The sequence below is a fragment of the Lagopus muta genome, chromosome 20 (genome assembly GCF_023343835.1).
Source record: "Lagopus muta isolate bLagMut1 chromosome 20, bLagMut1 primary, whole genome shotgun sequence".
Taxonomy (NCBI): Eukaryota; Metazoa; Chordata; class Aves; order Galliformes; family Phasianidae; genus Lagopus; species Lagopus muta.
The window spans coordinates 5,887,090-5,909,758 of NC_064452.1; the positions used below are offsets into that span (position 1 = coordinate 5,887,090).

General features: G+C 42.5%; 1 protein-coding gene across 7 annotated transcripts in view; it reads right to left on the bottom strand.

The window, feature by feature from the left end:
* CUX1 (cut like homeobox 1) overlaps nt 1-22,669 on the bottom strand; it is a 227,627-nt gene that overhangs the window by 74,908 nt on the left and 130,050 nt on the right. For all 7 annotated transcript variants that reach the window (XM_048967067.1, XM_048967064.1, XM_048967066.1 and 4 more), the window contains one exon: nt 8,170-8,218. In XM_048967067.1, the coding sequence (XP_048823024.1) occupies nt 8,170-8,218 (49 nt within the window). The remainder of the gene's footprint in view (nt 1-8,169; nt 8,219-22,669) is intronic.

Sequence of the window (22,669 nt, forward strand, 5' to 3'; positions counted from 1 at the left end):
CCAGTCAAAGCAGACTCTGCTGCTTTGTGTTTAATCAATCAGTAAACTAACTGCAATCAAACACTAACTACATCATCTGTGCTATTTGCTCACAACATTACATTAAATGATTTTGCATAGGTTCTACAGCTGTAATTAAAATGCAATTGTAAAAAGTACAGTAACAGGGCTCTATTAATCAGAGCACGGGATGCAACCCATTGTGTGCATGAATAAAATGGTAGCAGCATTAACAAGAAAGATCCAAAAAGAGAAAGTTTCTGTTGTTTGTGCAGCTGGATGGTATTAGGATGAAAAACTGAGCTAACAATAAGGATTGAGATTAATTATTTTCTTGCATTTCATTAGATGTGGAGGTGAATATATTGACTGAATAACTGCTAAGCAGCTACAGCAAAGGAAGACAAGGTACTACACCATGGACCTTGCATCTAGTGCTGTGTAAGTAATGGGTTTTGCAGCCTTAAGCAATTCTGCTGATGGTTTCCATTCATAACAGCATTGTCTTGAGAATCTATTCAGCCTGCATGCAAGTGAACCACAGAGGATATTTCTAATAGATGTTACGTCTGCATGTACAGTAAGCTGTCAGCTGCCATTTCTGCAGAGCCTCCCCAGCCAACTCAGAACACCTGTTGAAATCCTGCAAATAATATTGGACAACATTTCATACTCTGCATTGTTAAAAATACATCAACAGAAACTCTGGGCCATTCTGTTCGGGAAATATGGGTCCATTTTTCCCTTTTTTCTCCCAGAATGTAGGTTCTTTAGAGCCAGAATTATAGATGTGTTCAATGCCTCAAAAGCACTTTTGGGTGCTATTGCAATATGAATTATAAATTACACACAGAAACCTGTTAAAAGAACATTATGGTTTCAAAATGGAGCACTTAGAAGTTCTGAAAGCCCAGCTCTGCACTGCTGTGCTCAGCCTCCCCCGAGCTCAGGGCTGTGCACACAGTAACTCCCCACTAACGTGCTACCTCTGTGCTCCAGTGAGCCCTGCTACTTGATGCAACCTGCAGCATGAATACTGCTCAGCAAATGAGTATTTTGTTTTGCTCTCGTTCAGCATGTGACCTCTGTGGCTTATTTACTGCTAACTAATCCTACTCCACTCCAAAGATGGAATTAATCGCTTCCTCTCAGGCTTCACCCTTCTCTTTCCTGCCATGGCACTGAAGGGCTTTGCAAACATTCCTGAACACACATGCAAAGCCCCGTGTTGAGCCACCCACACTGCCCACACCCCAACATGCCTCCCACCGGTCCTTGGCACGGCCGTGCCAGCGCTGGCTCCTCCATTCTCACCCCTTCTCTCCCCCAGCCATCAGCTGCACTGCCGTCCGCCTGCCGAGCACAATGGGGCTCTGCAATCCTCACCCTGCCCCTCGGATTCCCAGCCCTTCTGCTTGTTATTTTGTCCTCTTTTGAAGTCACTGTGGCATTTCCATCTTGTGTGAGCTTAATGGTGCCATTAGCTCCAAGCTGGTGAAAGCAAGCTCTTGCCTCAGACACCCAACAAATAGATACAGACTTCCAGAATTCGCCTTACCCTGATGACCTCCTGCTTTCCCTCGTTGGTTCTCCTCCAGCCTTCCCCAAAGCAGCGCCGTTCTGCTCCTTCCCTCCTCCCCACAGCCTCTTCTCCACCTCCAGCTCCCACCCCAACATTTCCAGTTCCCCCTCCCAGTGCCCCACGTCAAAGTGGCACCGCTCCCCGCACCCAGCAGCACAGCCTGGCTGGTTAATGTTCACCCGGCCGCACAGTTAGACAGCAGCATGCTTGGGACAGACACGGACATCAAAGCCCACAAATTCAAACCAGATCCTGTTGGGTTTGTGTGAACTCAGCTCTTCTCAGACACTCATAGGCTGGCCAAAGTTGGGGTTGGTGGTTTTTCTTTTTTTTTCCCTACTTTGCTACTTGAAGCAATGAGAAGATATAACCCTGAGAAAAAGGCAAAGCCTCCCTCACCGAGTGCCAAGCTCCTGCCCTTAAATCTGGGCACAGCAGGCTCCTCACCAGAAGAGAAAGAACAACTCCTAACATGTGGGAAAACAGGGATTTTTTTCCCCCCTAATCTTGTTCTTAGAAATGGTTGGACAATTTTTCCTGAATTTAACAGTATGCAGCCAGAGACAGACGCCCAGTATGGAAAATGGATAAAACAGCAATCTTGCACAACTTGGAACCGCTGGAAAGTTCACAGAACCTTCTCTTTGTGTGAAAATACCCTGTTTTAGCTGAGAAGTAGGTATTCCATAGCAAAGAGCTAAAACTCTTGGGCTGTCACCTCCTATCTATGACGTAGAAGAGCCTCGGTGCCCATGACAGTCACACCAATGGCCTTGGAAAAGACCATTCAAATTCAGCACAGCCTAAAAAAAAGCCCTTTTTTCTGTATACAGAGGCCAAACAATGCCTCCTCACTCCTATACCACTTGTTTTCAAGCACAGTTTTCTCCTTGGTACCATAATAGATCCAAATATGTTCGTTCTCCTGCACACAGTATGTAAGTTTCGTACCCTTCACAGGAAGCCAGCAGGTCACAATCAGAACGTTGCTGTGTGCTTTCCACCTGCAAACAGCTAAAAGCCTAACACAACATATCCAGTACACATTATTCTCATTGTTCCTTGACAAGATAACAAGAAGAACTGAGCGCTCTTCTACTGGCAGTAAAATGTTCATTTGATCGAGGAGCAGTGGTGTGAATGGGGAAATGAGATAAAAGCAAGAAGTATCACCTTTCCCTTAAAATTCCATGAGCCAAGCTGGTCTTTCTTTTTACTTGCTAAATCCAGGGCTATACATGCAAAAATCCTTCTATGGGCCAGGAATGTCCGTTATCACAAGTAAATCTGCTGAAGTTAACAGGCCTGGTTATGGCAGCAACCATCACACCTGGTGTAAGCACTTCCAGCTCACGCTGCCTGCCTTTCAAGCTGCCACAAAAGCCGTGTTCCCGGCGGTGCAGGATCACGTACAGCACACTGCTTCAAGGTGATTTCAACTCTGCCTAACTTTTGTGATAAACAAATTCATTCTGAGACCTTTAAGCCACCCCACCAGCTTTCACAAAGCACCAGTAAGGTTATCAGAAAATCGGTGACATATGAAAGACTCTCCAGGACTCTGGCACCTATTTTTTTTTTTCCCAGCAAAGGAGAATTACATGAAAAAGAAAAAATACCCAACAAACAGAAGAGGTTGGGTTGTCTTCGTTCTTGTCTCCAGGCTATTGTGCTTTTCTTTCCACCTTGAAAGGCTGCCAGATAAATGTATTCCCGACTGAAAGCCAAGCATTTACAGGAAACTCCTGTGTTTGTATGAAAATAATATTAACCGTATTTTGCCTTCATACAGCCCTTTTCCATGCAAGGATCTCCACGCACTTTATAAAGTAAATGTTATTGTTCCCATTTTACAGACAGTGAAATTAAATCACAGTGTTAAGTGCATGACCTCATCGGCCATAAAATGGCATCGCTTCCCAAGGCCGGGGAGCCATGGCACAGCGCGGCAGCACGGGCTCCAGCTCACAGCAAAGGCAGTCAGACACAAAAAGCTCTGGTCCTCTGGCAGGACGTGTGCCAGCACTGGTGCAGATGAAAGAAGCGTGTCAAGATGAATAGCCATCTTCATGGCAATCCAACAAGGAGGACTGGCTTGTCACTGGGTTTGCTACCACTGGTGGTTCAGAGCAGCACTTACACCTATATCCTGTTGCATTTGTGTTGCTAAGTGAAAGAGGAGAAATTAGTCCATCTGCCGCTTGAAAACATACATATTTTATAGCAATCTCACTTAGTGGGAATATCTTTTCAAACCTTTTTCCAATGTGATGTGCTAGAGATAGGAAGGTACTGTAACCAATGACATAGAAAATAAAAGTACCTGAGAAGAGCTTTCTTGCTATGATGACCAAGTGAGGCTTTGTTCGTACTTCAACAGCACACACTGCTTTATTTATTTCAGTGGTAGTTTGACACAAAAAGTGTTAAAACTTATTAGCCTTTGCTTTGTAGATCTGAAAATCTAACAGTGCACTTCCTTGGGATACACAGGACTGACCTAGTCCAGATTCTTTCATAAGTGGCGATGTGTTTGAGAAGGAGCTGTTGTTTTATTGATAACAGAAGTTTCTATATTTTATTTTCTTTCCCTCGGAAAAATAAGCCGAAGAAATCTGGGAATGCATTCAGCACTGCAAAGATGGGAAGAAAACCAATGGAAACGCTTTGCTTTTTCCAAAGGGATAACATGGCATAGACACAGAAGAAAAAAACAGATTTAATTACTTTTCTATAGCTTTTGCAATACAGTCTGCAGGAAAAAAAATCCTATGTACTTTTCTATTATTACTCTCAAAGTCTATGGACACCTTTATCGGAGACCTTTCAAGTCTATTTCCTCCTAAAGATTAAAATATAATCATCGAGTGTCAACCAAGCCTAGCTGAAGTCCTTCTCTTTATCTTTCAGAAGTGAAAAAGCACTTCCTTTCTTTTCTTAACAATGAGAAGGGAGTGTACAAAGCCAGCAGATGTGGACACATCGATGCCATGAAACGACAAACCTAGCCTCAATGCTAACAGCTTACATGGAGCCTTCTCCTCCCTCTTCTTAAATCAAACACTCCAACGTGTTTCTGTTTTTGCAACACGCAAGGGATGGTTTGGAACAGAAGCCTCAGCGCTTCCCATGCACAACTGCATGACTTTGGGTTGCCAGATAAAATACAGAAACAGAAGGATAACTCATTTGAATAAATTCGTCATCCCAAATATTTGTGACTTACTGCCATAAACACTTACGAGAAAGGTGTAAACTTGAAAAGGTACAGAACAGGACTAACCATAAATATTTACATAAAATATACATTCATGTAACTGTAACTGTTGTACACGCAGAAAAGCACACTGGAGCTTCATTAACTTCACTGATTGGAAACGGTAATATTCTGGGAATCAAACAATAAAAAATTCAAAGATGCTATATCCCAAACTATGATAAATCATTTATTTTGACAAGTAAGGGTAGTTTTGCTTTAATTATTTATTATTATACTTCGTAGCATATCAGAAAATATGCAGTGATTTATTGTGCAAAATGAAATCTTAATAAAATGAGTCCCTTCCTCAATCTACAGGATTATTAAATCTTCATGGAAATGTGAGGGTGAACTCTCAGGTTATTTTCACCATCGAGCTGGTTGGATTGTAACGTGGAAATAAGCAATGCCTATTGCATTTTGTTATATTCTGACTTCAATCTCTTATGGGCCCAAGTTGTACAACCTCAGGGACTGTGAGAGAAAGAGAGCTCACGCACACCCAGCTGCTGCTGCCCACAGCTCTGCTGCTGCTGTGCAGATGGTGCAGCAGCATCCTACTGCTCAACACGAGGGGGCTGCTGGATGCAAACCTTCAGCGCCTACAGCCCTGCTACACCTCCCTGTTAGGAGCCATGTCATCACTGCTCTTAAGGGAGATACAGTAGAATCTGCCATTTTTATGCACTAATCTTGTCCTTTTCTGTATTGATTTACATCTCTCAAGAGGTTAAAGCAGACCACCAGTGACATCCACACTCCTGCCAGAACACGTCTGTACAAAACAGGGCAAGCTGCAATACTTCAGTTACCCTCTCTGAGCTTTGCCAGCCTGAGCGAGACCATCTCAGCTGCAAAACAGCACTCAAGGTCTTGGATTACCCACACTGAGTGCCTGGATTAGCAGCTGATGGAAAGCTGTCATCTGAGCAGCTGTGCTGCCACCACATCGCTACCTGCAGCATCAGGGCAGCCACCCCGTGCTCCTCAGCCCCAGCAGGCAGCTTGCTCCTTCAGGCCAGGGATTTAGAGCTGTTCCTCTTTGACTAGAGGTACAGCTGGGGACAAAGCTCCATTTATGCCTGGAGTTAATGAAGACAAACTGAATTTTGTGGTCACTCAGTCCTACCTCTTTTTCTTTCTAAGCAGAACATTGCAAAGTATTTAAAGGTCATTATGTCTATGATCTAGTAATTTCTTCTGGGAAATGAGAGTGCTGGGATAACACACAAACAAGCCAATAAAACTCCTGCATGAAACAATTCAAGGATCCAAATGAAGAAAAAACAGTGGGAGAAGAGAGGTGATAGAGTCTAAAGATGGAGGAGAGTGGTTCATGCAGCAGCCATGCTCTATTCAACAGAACAAGAAGGTGGGAATTACATCCACTCTGATCCCCTGGCTTCCATCACACAGAACACGGAAACCTGAAGAAGTACCTGGCATTTAAAAATATTTCTCATTTTTGTCACAAGCATTTTGCAGTTCTGTACATTTCTCCTCTGAATCCCAGCTGAGTTTGGGTCAGTGTTAATTCCAGAACAGCAAAACACTGCATCAAAATCAGCAAGGCAATCTATTTAGCCTCAAAGTAGAAGTCATGCTGAGCATTACTCTTTAAAGGTAGCCATAATAATAGGGAATAAGTACTTACTGAAACATTAAAAGGAAATGTTAATTTAACTATTAAATAGATAATTATGTTAAGTACTTGTTTCTGCAATTGTAACACTTCAGCCTGATGCAAACTCACTTTTTGGTCTGTGCACTTGATTTAATTTCTTCCAGCTTTTTTCCAACTGTAAAGTGAGGCTGCTACAAAGATTACTCATTTGTAATGTTATCATTTGTAGAAGTGTTTTACAAAGATAAAGCACTGCATTATTACTACAGGGATTGTCTGCTCATCAACACTTCCCCTTCCCTCCTTGCCCTGAGGTCACAATCTCCTCCTGTCCCCCCTTGTCCCATGCTTTGCTGAGCTGCACCAACTCCCAAACTCACAAAACCAAAACAAACTTGGTCCCCTCGCCCCAAATTCCTGCTCTTCTGCAGTAAGTGAGCTCCGTGTTTTTCATGGAACATTTCCAACTGCAAAGGGTGATTTTGGGGGGGAAAGGACCATGGCCGCCTCGAGTGGGGAGAAGAGGAAAGAGACAGAATCACCTCTGCTGCCTGACAGCACCTCATGGAACTGCACACTGTTTATGTACAGACCCAGAATCTGCTTAATTATAACCACAATAAGGATCATGCACATAAGAGGTTATAAACGGTGACATAAAAAAAATCCAAGTAACTTTAGAAAAAAACCACTGCAAGTTTGTTGCAGTAAGATAGGAAAATACTGCCAGCATTTTTATGTAACTGGGTATCTTCCATTTTAGTGTGGCAAGCAGGAAATAAGAAATACCTGTTCCTTAATTACAACAACTTTTCTACTTGAAGAACAAACCTACTGGGTAAATAACTGCTACAACTTTGAAAGACAAACTGCCCTCACAAGAATTACAAAATAATTCTACCAAAACACCTTTTACAACCTACATAATTTTAGAAAGTCTATGGATTTTCAAATAATTACTAGCACTTCCATAAATATTTAATGCTGTCTACAAAAGTTCTTTGACAGAACTAAAAACCCACTGTGCAAAACCCAATTTTCTTTCACCGACTATATCATCAAACCAACAACTTACAAATCTGCCTTCCACTTTATTAACATCTTTCCAGTGTATATAGAACTAATATAAAAAACAATGCACTTGCTGTGATTATCCAGTCCCGTGTAACAAGACATCACGCAGACTGTGGTTGGGAATAAAAGGACTGAGGCTGAGATTCATGACTGGTTTATTTATCTGAAAGGGGACAATTCTCCTCCCAGCCCACCACTGCGCATCCCCCCTTCTGTGCAACTGAATGCAAGCTGCTCTTGCGTACGTTTAAATTGGATTATAAACTCATGACCTGAGCAACTTATGATCTGCAATCTCTGATCTTACCTGACAGATGGATTAATGAAGCTCACTGACAAGGAAATGCCTGGCTGACGTTTCTCTCTATGAAACCATTACCTGTTTCATACACCACCTGGGAATCTGCATGTCCACACGCATCTTCCTCATCACCTTACACAGCCACTCCGTGTATGGAATTGAGACTATTCCCAAAGATCTGAATTCCTCTCTAAATTTAAGTACTTTCTTACTGTGCAGTAATGACTGTTAATTGCATATAAAAGAACTGTCATGAAATTCTAAAGAGGAAGGAAAAAAAATAAATCAAAGTCATACTTAGAATGTGAGAAACTAATTTTAAATCCTACCTGATTTGCTCTTTCAAGGTCTGTCATGATCATCTCGATTTCATCAGCCCTGGGAGAACAAGAGAGCAGAGGTTCTGTTATCACACGAAGAATACCTGCAATACGAGTTCATGCATTGTACAACTGTGACATTCATACAAACAACACCAATTTTAATTTTTTTAAAGGGCACAGAGCATAAAGACTGAGCAGCTAAGCTTTTGGCTGGTAAAATCCTGTTGGATTTCAGCTCTGTGGATTGGTTTGTAAATCTCCAAATCTTTTGTCTGTTCCAGTTTTCCAACGAAGCGCCATCCTGGTATCTGAGCATATTTATTACATCTTATTCCCAAACCTCCTGCAGAATAGCTGTGTCACCTCTCGTAGATGTAAGAGTGCTTCAGAAATGATTATTATGAAGAAGCCAAAGAGTCTTCAGTCAACTGCCTGCATACGTGGAGACCCTACATGCACAGTGTGTTACTCTTCTGCTTGGCTCTTCTGCCACAAAAAGTCAAATAGAGTCAGAAATTTCAAGTATGGAGAAAGAGTTTTTTGGGAGAAATTTAAGGAACTAAATTCAGACTTTGGCTCTTAATGCACTTTACAAATTTGGATAGGAAACTCAAAGGGTTGAAAGCCACACCGTTAAGGAAAAATGGACCCATCAGGTACACGTGTGTTAAGTGTCAGCTACCATTCCTTAAAAACCCCTTAAAAACTCCAGCATTTCTAAGATTGGCTCACACAAATGGATATAATAATTAGGGAATAAACTCTATCACCACACTAAATCATGGGCAAATACTTCCATCATACAATCAACTGTGAAAGTACCAGCAAAAGGGCACTGCTAAAAGAATGCTCTGCATCAACATATGAAGACATAGTACTTCTCCTGGACACTTTGCCTGTCTCATCTCTGGGCCATATGGCTGCATAAACACTGTCCTCTTCTCCTACAAGCAGTAGCTTTAACCAGCATGTCCTTTTGCAACCTGCCAACACCACCATGTCTGTTTTTTGTTCATAATCTGTAGCAGATCATTATCAGTAAAACCTGTGAAATACTGGAATTCCCTTCTTCTGCTGATGCAGAGAAAGTTGGGATTTGGTTGGTTTTCTTTTCTTTTCTTTTCTTTTCTTTTCTTTTCTTTTCTTTTCTTTTCTTTTCTTTTCTTTTCTTTTCTTTTTTTGGATTATCTCAATGAAAATCCGTTTTTCTATGCAAGTATTTTCTGCAAAAGATGCTTACTGAGGTACACAGGTGTACTTGCTCAACTGACACTGAATACTGACCGACTCTTCAACAACATTTGGGAAATGCAGTAGAAGATTACAATAGGTAATAAAAAAAATAAACAAATAGAAAATTATTTTTTCAACACAGTCTTAAGGCGGGGGCAACACGAACAGCCCTTTGAAAAACCTTCTGGACCATAATGGAAAATAGATGAATGTGTATTTTCTCATGCAGAAGAAGCCAGTGTGTCCTTACACTGGAAAGAAACCATGCACAAGATGTTCTGAATTAATAGATATTATTTAATGAGTCGAACAACAGCTTTCTGGGCAAATAAGGACTCAGAGCATTCAGGGTCTTATCAGGAGACCCAGACATGTTCAGGTAAACCTACAGTAACATCTTTCATCTCTTTAGCCTAGCTGTGAAGCAGTATTTTTTGTTCAGGCTCCAGGCCCAAAAGAACTCCTCCATCCTGTTAACCCACATATGGAAATCACATCTCAGATGTCTGCACAGACGTGCAAGTGACCCCAGCACGCATTCGTAACAGGGAAGAGAGCATCCAAATGCATTGCAAAAAGTTTCCCAGCATTTTACAAATATTTTTAGTTGGGATAGTTTAAGGATCCTCTCTATATAAGCTTATGTATTCAGGTTGAATTTATGTGTGAATGCCTCAGGTTATACGGAGCCAGTAAACGATGTCTGGATTGTGTCACACGGCTCCCGGAGCAGCGCCTGAGCATCCCTCTGCAACACAGGGCTGCAGCTCCAGAGGATGCTGATTCTGCTCACTTCTTTCTGGGCTCAAAGAGCCATAAAATCCCTCCTTTTCCTCCAGATAAGGGAGCGCCAGTATCAAGTATCAGCCAAAGGTCTGAAAGGCTCTAGAGCCTAAGAGCAGAGCACAAAAAACCCAGGCCAAGAGAAGAAAAGTGCCTTGCTTTTGCAGAGGAAGGGCCATTCTTCAGTCCAGCTGAGAGAGAGGGCTGGCTGCAGAGGAAAGAAAAAGGCTCTGATGCAGAAAAGAAGTGTGTGCGGGCATCTGGGCCCACCACAGGACCCTCAGCCACCTGTAGAGGTCACAGCAGCGAGTGCAGGAAGCCAAGGGTTGCGAAAGCCAAGAACATTCTGGATTGATGCACATTCTAGCAACATGAAGAAATTCTAATGTATACAGCTGCAAAGGGAACGAGGAAAACCGAGCCCCAGAGCCTGGAGAAGCAGAGGCACAGCGCTGCCCTAAGGTGTGCCCTTACAGCGGGGTCTTTACAGCAGACACAAGTAGCAGTGCCAGTCTTTGTACGCTGTTTTGGCTGGGGTCACGATTTAAGAGCTCTATTACAGCACTGGTATACGCAGTCAATTACAAAAAAAAAAAGCAACCAAGGATACAGCATGCCATAAAAATGACAGTTCTGCCCTTCCTCATGCACAGATAATTCTGAGTCTGGTGGAGTGTCAAACTGTAGCCGAGGGCAGAAGCGTCCCTTTGTCCTTGCAGCCACACACAGGGCTGGTCCTGAAGCCCTTTTCCCCCCACATCCACCCTTACCCAGCCTTCCCCACACACCTCCACAAGGATTATATTCCATCCTCACAAATTCCCAGCTGAGAATCTCCATCCTAGCAGCCTGCACACCTACCAAGGTTAATGCTGCAACCGTAAATGTTATCTTCAAGCAAAGTAATGAATTAAATTACTCTGTATTCTTTACATGCACAAGTGTCAACAGCATTCAGAAGAGCCTTCAAAAGGAATTCAGTCTTTTCATTTTAAAAGCTCAACTCCCACATTGGTAGCTGGCACTCAGCAGTGTAAAATCACTTATTTGAGAAAAGTCTCTAACAGCTACATTTGCTGTTTGCTCAGCAATAGTATTTATTATAAAATAAATTACAGTTCTCACCCCTTTTATGCACTCACAGAAACAACTTTCATTGATTCACTGTTTACAAAGCACCGTGTTGAACTCAAACCTGCGAGGCACAAGGAAATCCCACTCTGGCTCACTGAATTGGGCCCACACAGGTCAGTTCTGATGCATTCACCATCCACTAGATTTGCTCACTTTCAGACCTTCTGATTTCAGTGGAATTTTTTGACAGCTAAAAGCCCATGAACCAGTGCTGATGGCATCCAGTCCTGCAAGTTTTCACTGCAAATCTGATGGGAACCTTGCAGAGAACAGTGGCTGGGTTTAACAAACCTGATCCTGCATTTCTGACCAAAGCCATTCCAAGAGAACTGAACTCACTTTGAAGAGCCACAAATTGTACGGTTTTACTTTTAACCTTATTAACTCCTGAAGCAAAGGTGACTTGGCCCCTTGTAAAGGCCTACACACAGCCCACCATCCCAAGAGCTACAGGCAAGGAGAACAACAGAAAACAGAGTTCCTTTTTTGTGTGAATACAGAGAATGAGGGTGATTAGCAGCAAGAGAAGCCATTAGTGAAATAAACTGGTGTTTATGGTCTTTTAGAGCAAATTTCCTCAACAGGGTGGTCAGGATAAATGCCAGCTTTAACCAGGGCTTGTCAAGGTTGATACTTTCTTAACATTGAAACAGATAACAAAAAAGAGTGGTAAAAGCTGTTTTCTGTCCTGAGTTCCAAGACAGTACAACCATTAATTTGATCAAATCTTCATAATCTCTTTGTTACAGCAGAAATGACTGTGTGCTCAGGCTGTTATAGTTTGTTCTATGCTGTGGCACTTTCAGCCTAAAGAATTAGCAAATCACATTTTCAGTTCAAGCATGTGGAGCTACAGAACAAACAGAAGAAATAAAAAGAATCCCAACTACTGAAATGGCATGACCACAAATTGTGATACCTGCTATTTCCTCTCTTGCAGCTGCGTTTCAAGTGAAAAGTAAAATGCATTAGAAGCTATGGATTTCACAAGGAGTAAACTTTTACCCTTTATGAAAGAGCCCTCAAAACACATCATCTAAAAAAAAAACCCAACAAAAAACAAAATCACCCAACCCACCCAGAACAAACACAACTTCAGGAGTTCAAAAAACAACAACACTCAATTCTTATGGGAAGTAAAAAATGCAGAAAGGTTCAATTTTCTTTCTAAGCTCAAGCGAACTGATTAGGTTTGAACAGCATAACAAGCAAGCAAATTCAAGTGCTGGTAAAATGGATGCAGCTCAGTTTCTTCCTCTAAATAAATCAGATGAAAACCCTAAACACCATGAAGCTATTCACTTGCAAGCAAGAAGAATGCAGACTTTATGATTAAAATCCAGTTGATCCGACTCCTTCATTTAGATAGTAGCTTAAAGAGGCAGAAACAATTCCTTTTTTATTAACATGACAAGTGAGCGCTTTGCCAAACCTTGTGGCTGCAGCCCCCAAACATTCGAACCTACTGAACCTTGAAGGAAACTGCTGTTGGATTCTTTATAGATGGAAGAACTGAAAAACACAAGTGACACTTTTGAAATTGCAGTCAATGGCGTGGCCAAAAAACTTCCCTAGCGGGGCAGATTCATGTTTTGGTTTGGCAAAAAACAAACAACATCTTTTCCCACAGATTTGTTCTCTTAAGAAAGGTGGAAGTTTCTGGTCAGAGCAAACGGTACAGGGAGCCAGAGGGCTTCTCAAAGCCTTCTAATTACTGTAATGTTTATGCAGTCCATTTCAAACTGAAAGCATACATTCCCAACTAATACTCATTAATGTTTAATAAAAAAGAAAGAAAAGTCCTACAGCTGCTATGTACCTGTGATCACCATGGAGCACAATTCAGCAGAATTACGTAGCATTTGACAGAATCAGCTTACCCTCTCCAAATCAGAAGCATTGCAGCCAGCACTGTGCTAGTGCAAGAGCAACTGGGAAGTTCTAGGGAGGGTCAGAAGAAAACTGCAGTGTGCTGTATTTTTTCAAGTTTCAATGCATTTTCTACGAGGAAAAATTCCGGGGTCAAAGAGGTAATTTAGAATCACTGAACAACGTCAGAACTGCCTGCAGTCCAACGATGACAGCATTCACTCAGGGCACAATTCCTTCTTTGGAACACTCCGTTTTGTTTTTGCTTTGAGTTTGCTTTTGGTTTCCTACCCACACTCAAGATTCTTCCTGAACTCTGCTGGCAGGTTCCCCCATGTAACTCCTGCTCCTTGGTGCCCACTAATGGAGCATGCTGGGCCGGATTCCTCCATTTCCAGGACCAACTCACAAGGGACACAACACACCTAACACCTTACAGTGTCTCTGGCAGGAGGCAACGCAGACCCACTGCCAATCCTATACACCTCACACTTTATGAATACTGCTGCTCGTGCAATGCAGGCATTTTTTGAATTCATGATGATTCTAACGCAATAAACACCCACATTAGATAAATCCACATTTATTGCTAACAGCACCTCCAGAAGTGGAAGACACAAAGGCTGTACAAATGAAGAAACGTTTTATTTCAGCTAACTGTGCAGCATGTCCAAAGGCAAGAACTCACACACGTTTTAGTACTGAGTTCTCAAATCTACTTTTCAAATTGCAAGAGCTATAGGTTAATATTTTCTTTCACAGCAACCCTCTAAGGATCTTCAGATCAGATAATCCTTTTTCCAAAGTCATATAAATCCGGGCCTCTCGTAAAAGAATTTCTCTGTTCAGGGATTCATAAATCCACCAACTTTAGTAATGAATTGGGTGTTTCCTTTCCTAGGAACTCAATTGAAGAAAAAATCCTCTCTCTGCTTAGCAGTGAAACACTGAAGGCTTTAAATTGAGAGATCAAAGAAGTGGTGGTTTCAGGTGCTCTGGCGATTACACAGAACGTCATCAGGATTCATCAGGGGAACAGTTAACTGTCCAGTGGACGTTGTCCAGACTCCTCTAGGCTGTCATCCCACACTGAATCAAATCCTTCCCCAAAGGAAAAGGGAGAGAGACTCAAACCTAACTTTCCAGGTTTTTGGTTTTTTGGAAATTAAGTCACGTTTCCCCCCTCACTGGAAGCCCTGCAGCAATGCAGTGCACTGCATACAGATTGAAGCTGAGAAATAAACGAAACCTCATGCAAACACTTCTCATTAAACACACCACGCTAGTGCTGTGAGTTGCCTTCCCATCGGCTGCAGGTATAACCTCCAAACAAATCATGTCTCAGGTGCTTGAAAGATGTCAAGCAATCATCAAATATTGACAGAGATAAAAGAAAAGTTTATACAAAAGTTTCTAAAGCTCAAGATACCGTACAGTATTTGGACAATGCAAAACACTCTTGATTGCTAGAAGGAAATAAAACAAGCCCCTGTAGAATAAAAGCTCTTTGAGTCTGTAGATACATTGTTTTCTAAGAAAACCTGTAAGCACTTTGTTATAATAAAAGAAGAGGTATCGCTTTTGGGGCAGCCGAAAGTACACAGAAATCAGCATCGCTGCAGTGATACAACAGGGAGCAGAGTTTCTAAAGATCAGCAGTGTTTGATTAATCATTTTTTACAGAGAGAAACTGGTATGAATGACACTAACTAATAAAATACAAAGAGAAAAAGTTATATATAACAGGAAAATGTCAGCTCCTGGAATCTCAGAGTCCCATAGTTTTACAGCACGTGACTTCAGCACACACTGCACACCAAGGAATGCTGAACGTCAGCAGCTGGAATGAAGCAGAGCGAAGGCGCGCTGCATTAAGGACTAGCCCAGCCTATAAATAGATGGTGCACTTTTTAATTCAGTGACAATCATATTTTCTTATGTATTTATAAATGTTGTACCACAGCCAACACGAATGCTGAACTCCCTTAGGGCTCATTCCTCCCTTTAAACATCCTCATTCAAGGATCATTTTGGTTTTCTCTCGACAGCAACAGCTCCTCTTTGTGCTGTGTGCCCAGCCATCGCACTGCCTGTTACAGGAAGGGACACCAGAAAAGAAATGCCATCCATCCTTTTTTCCTCCTAGGCTCATGCCCTACTTCATTAAGTATTTCTGCTCTACCCCACAGAGCCTTATGAGCAACGTTAAAAGCAGGAGTCAGGAGTGTCCCGATTCGGATTATTGTGTGTTCCCTCCCACCACATTGCTGGTAAGGATCCTTTGGCTCATAAAGGAGTTCAAAGAGGGCTGCTGTAGCATGAGATTATGTCTGCACCTGAAACCTGCAGAAACAAATGGCCTTGCTCAGTCTCATCTAAAAATCAGTTTCCAGCTTCTCTGGGAGTGGATGAGAAGCCTCAGACCTCAGGTGAGAGGTGAGGGCTCGTCCTCTTGCAGGTTCTAATGCCAGCAGGCAAGGAGAGGCAGCTCAGCAGTGCAGCTCTGGAGCAAACATTTGGACCTGCCTTCAGAAGCTGTGGAGAAAATGAGACCTTTTGGATGCTTAATTCTGGACGTATTTACACCTGAATACAGCCTGCATTAGTACCTAGAGGCACATACACTGAGATTGACGTGCTGCACCAGAATCAGTACAAATCCATCAAATTTACAGGATGAAGTCCTCAAGGTGAGGAACACAATCTCCAGGTTCGGAATGTGAGGCACATTCGTGCTCAGAGGTGCTGATTTAGACTAACCAACATTCCTACCTGCCCTCTCCAGCACTGCCAATCTGCACTGCGCTGTGCCCTGGGCAGCAGGAGTCACTGCCTGGTGCAATACTACAGCTGTAAAGATTTTCTAACAATATAAGATGACACAGATATGACAAACTCTGTATTGCCTAGTGCCTCCTATCACAAATTGAAAGAATCTGCTGCAATTCCCCCCTCCTGACTCCAGTTGATTCAATAACACATCAGAATTTAAACACAGGCATCCTTCCCCCCGTTTCACTCACACACAAAGCATATCAAAAGCATGGAATTACTCCTGACTTGGCCTTGAGCAGCCAACATGATGTCAATTTTACATGTTTTATAAAGCAACAGCATGTAGAAAGCAACTCAAATGCAGGTCATATCAAGCATGTGACCCACAGAGCAATCAAAGACTGTCTGAAACTGTCATTCAAGGTTCAATCATCTTCTTGCAGGAAAAATGAAACATCTGTGGCCCAGAGAATTAAGTTATGTATTGCATAATTCATCTGGTGTCTGCCAGAGCAGCCATTTTAATGCTCTAGTGATAAACATGTTTGATTACTTTTGTTTTGTTTCCTGTTGCCTCCGTGGTATTTTATTTATCTACCCACACTACAACAGAAAATGGAGATAACAAATATACAAAGCAGAGTTACAGTCGGCTGATAAGATGTGGGAAATCAGCAGTCTTATTAATCACATGAAGATGACATCGTTATTAAACCTTCTGGTCCTTGCATTGTACTCATTCCGGTTCTTTTGGGCACGCTCTGCAGTTTGATTTGATAAGAAAATCATTATTTCCCAAAGACTCAAACATGAGCTGTAGAGGTCCTACATGACAAATCTGCTCTCCTCATGAACAAAGCCAGTTCCTCACTGTTCTCCATCTTTTCCATCCCCTCGCTTCTTCTTGGTCCCAATGGAAGCAGGAGGAAAGCGCATCTCATGCTGGACAATGCAAAGGACCCCTTTCTTGCCCACTTACTCCACACCTGGAGAAACCCTAATTGAAACCATCCTCTGCAAGCCATTTTGGGAAGTGGCTGCTTTCTTAATGGCAACTCGATCCGATCTGCTCCCAGGCTCACAAACCTGAACACCTTCCCACCTGCCATGAACGTCACCAACTTCCAGAACATGTCCAGCAAATCAGTGGGACTTCTAAAGCTCCAGGTCCGCTCCTGCTCACCAGCTGTCTATTCCTATTGCCAGGATTTGGCCATTTCTGCAATCTATTCACAGAGCTTTCAATGTCAGTTAATTTGTTAAAGAATTAAACAGACCAGCTATCATTAGTGCAATATTTTACAAGACTTGGTCAATACTGGCTTGATCCAAAAAGGTGATTTGCATTGGCCTGATGGAAGAGAACAAGGAATGGCCTCTGAAGTGAAGCTGCATGCATTCTCATGCATTTTCATGATTTGATCTACAGGATTCCTACAACGAGCAAAATCCTCAATAGAAAGCAACAAATCAGCACCACTGCAAAATGAGATTCAGTAGGGCAAGAGTTTCACCTGACACCCTGAAATCCTGCACGCTGTTCCTGGTGATGCCCTGCACAGAGCTGAGTCAGTGGCTAAAATAGCACATTCTCCCATAAGCCTAAATACAAATAAAGCACTGTTTCCTATCGATTGTTCCTATAGCGTTGTTTGGACAGTATCTATTGTAATAGTATCAGCTGTCCCATCTGTGCTGTGTCGCTGCCCCCCGGTGCTACATCCTCCTACAATATTTCTAGGTCACTCCCTTGTCTCCTAAATATCATCTCCTCCCCTCCCTGCTCACAAATGCAGTACGGATTATGGATGCTTTCCAGCAACATGGACATGGCTGCTCAATCAACAAGTGCACAGAGCAGCTGCTGCTCTCCAGGTGCAGCCCTCCACTCACACAGCTGATCTGTCTGCCTTTCCTACCCGCTCCCAATTCCTACCGGAGACACCAGAGCTCCCTGTCCTGGGGATCTTTAATGCTGTTAATTTCCACTGAAGTCAATCACAAGTTAATTTAGGAGGTTAGCTGACCAACTGCACGCTGAGCACCCAGCAGGTTGGCAGTAATGCAGATCACAAAGCCATGGAAGCTCTGTTTCCTTGGGAAGCGGGGCTGAAAGCTGTGCTCCTGCAGTGCTAGGGCTGGCTGTTCTGCTCTGCTCCCACTGTACCACAGCAGAAATTGCCAGTTTTGCTTCTGCTTGGAAAAAAAAAACAACAGTGTAATGAATACAAAATGAAAACGTCCTTAAAGAGCAGTAACTGATTACCTGTGCTGCTCTGCAACTTGCATAAGCTGTTTCATAATTGTTTCTTCAAATGCCTAACAGCAACAATAACGGACATGACGTGATTTTGGAAATAAAGCACCTGCAACATTTACTTATTTTTACTGATGGAGTTACAGCAGACCACGCACCCAAAATCAGATACCTTAATTGGAGGCATCCTAGGTATCATTCCTTTTTAAGGGAATGATGTATTTCAAACCCTGAAGGATCAGCAGGAAGGTTAGTCTGTGCTTCGATTAAAGATCCGCTAAATATACACACAAATATTTTAACTGAATAATGTCACTGGAGTTGCAGTATGGGAAATGTGTGTATATGCCTGGGCAAGGTCATGCACTTTGTGTTGCTGATGCCTTTTTTTTTTGCTTTTTATTTTATTTTGGCCAGAATCATCACATACATCTGAAAAATGACTAGGTTTCGAACAGTTAAAATCACAAAATGGACAATCTTCTCTCATTCTCCATGAATGCTAATATCACATATTTCTGTATGTTTGTTTGCTTCCAAACAAAAATAGCCTCAAAAGTTGGACTACGTTCACAGTTTTTACTATAGCAACGTACCAAATTCATCTTCAGGAGCTTCTTTCAGAGGCACTCAGCATCTCCTGCCCTTAACCGCAAAAAGAGCTGGGGAGCTCCGTAATTTGGGAAATACAGATAACTATTAATTTCTCCACCTGGTTATTTTGTATCTTTATCCATCACTGTAAGAATCTATAAAAAGCTTTTCTTTAACTCGGCCTAAATTCAATGAAACAGATTTAAATCCGTTTGAAAATAAAACAGTACAGCAAGGCAGTTTTATGTACATGTGTCACTCCACAGGCATATATCAATGGAAAATTACTGTTTACCACTGCAGCAATGACAGAACATCAGCTCCTGCCTTATGGAGAACAGTAATTTTCCAGTGGCCTGAACATGTATTGGGGTAAATATAACGGACCAAAGAAGAGAAAGCCACACCTGCCTCAATCAGTTCTCTCTATTCTATCACACCTGACTTTGGTAACTGGCACTGTGAAGACTACAACAGCACCCCGTGGCCTTTCAAAGGATCTGCGGGCATGAAGCAAGATAAAACACATCCAGTCAGGCTTAACGTGCTCCTTCTGTGTTCCTTCAAGCATTTACTAACAGGCACCCAAATATGCTAACATCCTGCTTCCCTACCTGGTCAACTGCTCCCGTAGCATCCAGACATTGCTTTAGCATTAAGTGCAATAACAATACTTCAATAATACTTTTTAGAATTTGTATGGAAATACACCTTTTTCTTTTTCCTTTTTCCTTCAGTTATTTTAAGGATATGCTCTTTGTGCACAAGAAAGGCTAAATGTTGACTCTGCAGCAACACAGCATTCAAGTGGGAGACGTATTTGAATGCTTTAGTGCTCTTGGCTGTAGAAGTGAATGTAGGTGATGTGCCTATTCTCTGCGAGCTACTGAAACAAGTATTTCCTTCTGGCTATTGGAGAAAACTGCATTACATGGTCTCTGATAAAGGCAACTGATGTCCTTCTACCCAATAAATGGGCTGAAAATAGCATAAGCCACGATGGGGGATGTGTTATACTGTACATTTCGAGCAGGCTTTACCTTTCCCATGAGCTTTGCTGAAGATTAACAACCAGGATGATTGCTATCTTTACAATAACGTATCCAATTACAAATAGAGTTTTCTCTTCCCAATTTGTTCTAGCTTTGTTCTGAAAGGAAGCACTACTTCTGTCAAACTGCAGTTATGCCACCGTTTTGCAGTTTCAGTTTATTACTATCAGTAGGATGAATCTTGCTGACCTGAGTGACAAAGCTACAAAACAAACAAACAAGCAAAAAAAACCACAGAAAAACAGGCAGAAAGAAAAAACGGAGGGAAAGGAAGCAGACTGAACAGAGAAAATAAACAGGAGCAAGGAGAAAAAGCAGGTACTGCCTGAATCAGCACAGCAAGCACAGCTCATTAGTACTTAAGGGAGACCGATCACCTGAGACACAGAACAACCTCCCAGTCTCCAGATGAAAGCCTTGCCTGCCTCGCTCCCCTGCCCTGCTCCAGCCCTGCTCTCACCCCAGTGGGGCAACCTGAGAAGCCTGAGCCTCCACTTCCCCAGGAGCTGCTGATGGGCAGGCTGGCCCCAATTAGCTGCTGTGTGGGAACGAAGCAACACAGCTTCACGCCAGTCGCTGGGACCAGCAGAGCAGCTGGCATGTATTATTTTTACATCTTTGCTGAATACATAAAAGCTGCTCTGTCCTCTTCTAACTTAAGCCTTCAGTTGCATCGTATGGTAAGAGATGCTCACTGATATGACTGACAGAGTGGCTGTCTAAACAGAATCAAAACTAGGTATATACCAGACAAAGAAGTTACTTAAAATAATTGTTGGTAAAAAACAACGACACCAGATACTACTGTGGGCCCTTGGAAGACAGCAATGCAGTATTTTCTAATTTAACCTCTTACAATTTTATCTGCAGAAGCACTTTTCCCATTCTCTATTTCCCTTTCAACAGTTGTTAGCCTTTAAAAAAACTGCAGAAGTGAAACAGCTCCGGGCCTGACAAGTATTGCAGGTACTGAACTGTTTGATTATTCTGTTTCAACCTTTTATGTAACAGGTTTAGTATTTCCACAGAAGTGACGTTTGAACTGGAAATAGTCTTCTGTTGCTAATGGTAGTTCCTCAGCCACTTTGCTACATCCAGACAAACACTGATGTCACAGACCTCTCCAGTGGACAAAAACCATCCTTCCTAACTGCGTGAACAGCTGCAGCAGAGAAAAGAGGTAAAATAATGCACATCTCACTTTTGGATTTGCTTATTTTTTAATAACTAACTGTTAGCCAGTGCGTCTCGGAGTCACAAGACCTGTGCATGGTTCACGACTAAGCTGACAGCACTGAGATCCTCACCTGGTGAGCTGGCCGGGCTGTAAGCTGCCTAGCTGGCCCCATGGGCTGGATGTGAACTGGGATGCACCTGCACATCAGGGTGCATGTCTGATGGGATGCTTTGGGGACACAGTGGTTGCAAAGATGCAGTCAGTCTGTCTCAGTCTGCAGGGATCAATTGGGTGCTTCCCTGTTGCATTGCACAGCTACACAGCTTCCCCTTCTTTTTAACTTTGGACATTTTGTGCAAGCTCCTGCACTGTATGTGTAAGAGTTTAACTTTCTAAACAAAGTGTATCTAGTCTTCCTCTGTTTTCTCTAGGCTTAGCTCCTTTTATGGCATTAAGCAGTAAATCAGTAATTCAGGGAACCTTACTGTGCTCCTGAAGTGTTTGTTAAACAAACAGAGAAGATAGGGCCAGACTCGCTGGCAACTTCAGGCAGCAGAGATGAGCAAACAGGAACTAACTACAAAAAATGTGGGGGAAAGAGAGGTTATTTACTAAAGTTTAGTTAGTACAGATATCAGACAATAGATTACCAAAGAAATGGTAATAAAGATGCAAGAGAAAGGGCAAGGCTTGCATACTATGCATACACAGAGCCTGTTGCACAGTGACCTGGGTGAGCACTGCATGCACCTGGCTTGGCTCTGTGCTAACATCACATCACTGCTGCCAATGCAGTGACAAAAATCAATCCAGCAGGCAGCAAGACAAATAAGTCCTGGGTATCACAGCTCAAATATGGTTTTGATCAATAACAGAAAATTAAGTCCTACTCCTTTGCCAAGAAAATAGATTATTTAATCAGAGTCCAGGCGGATAGAGGTGTTACATAATCCAAAACAGCTCACTGTGCTATATTTAGTGGCCACTGCCTTTCAGACAGGGTGAAAGTACACCCAGTACTGGTTACCAGCCCCATGCTGCAATGGTCTTCTGCTGCATTAAGCTGGTCCAACACACTCAACGTGAAGGAATTGTGTATTTGAAACCACACCAACAACTGTGACAGGCAGATGAATTGGGAAAGGAGAAGAAAGTCACTGCTCTTGTATGGAATTATCCAGCGGGGTCAGAGGATCATAAGAGTTCTGTAAGAATCCCAGCTAAAACTTACACACCAGAGGATCTATAATACTGCTTCCAGCCTTCTCAATCTTCTGATTACCTTGAGTTCTCCATCAAAGGATGAAATGTTAGCATAGCACATTTGCACTTAATGACTGGTTGCTTTTCACAGTTATTTTTGTGACCTCTTAGCAATAAGCAGAGGAATTCCAGGAATTTGCAGAACACACTGAAAATCACTGATGTAGACCATCAGCACAGAGCTCGTTCAGTAGCACCGCAGCTGAGGGCCTTGCAGCACTCCCCAAACCCACGGGGCTGTAATTAAAAGCTCAAAGAAATGCTGGTCTGTGGGCAGTCCCCAAATGTGAACAAAGGAGTCATCAGTGCCATCGTCCATCTGTCTGTCCCTCCACCTCTCCCATCAACCAATGCACGCTGGAAAAAGGA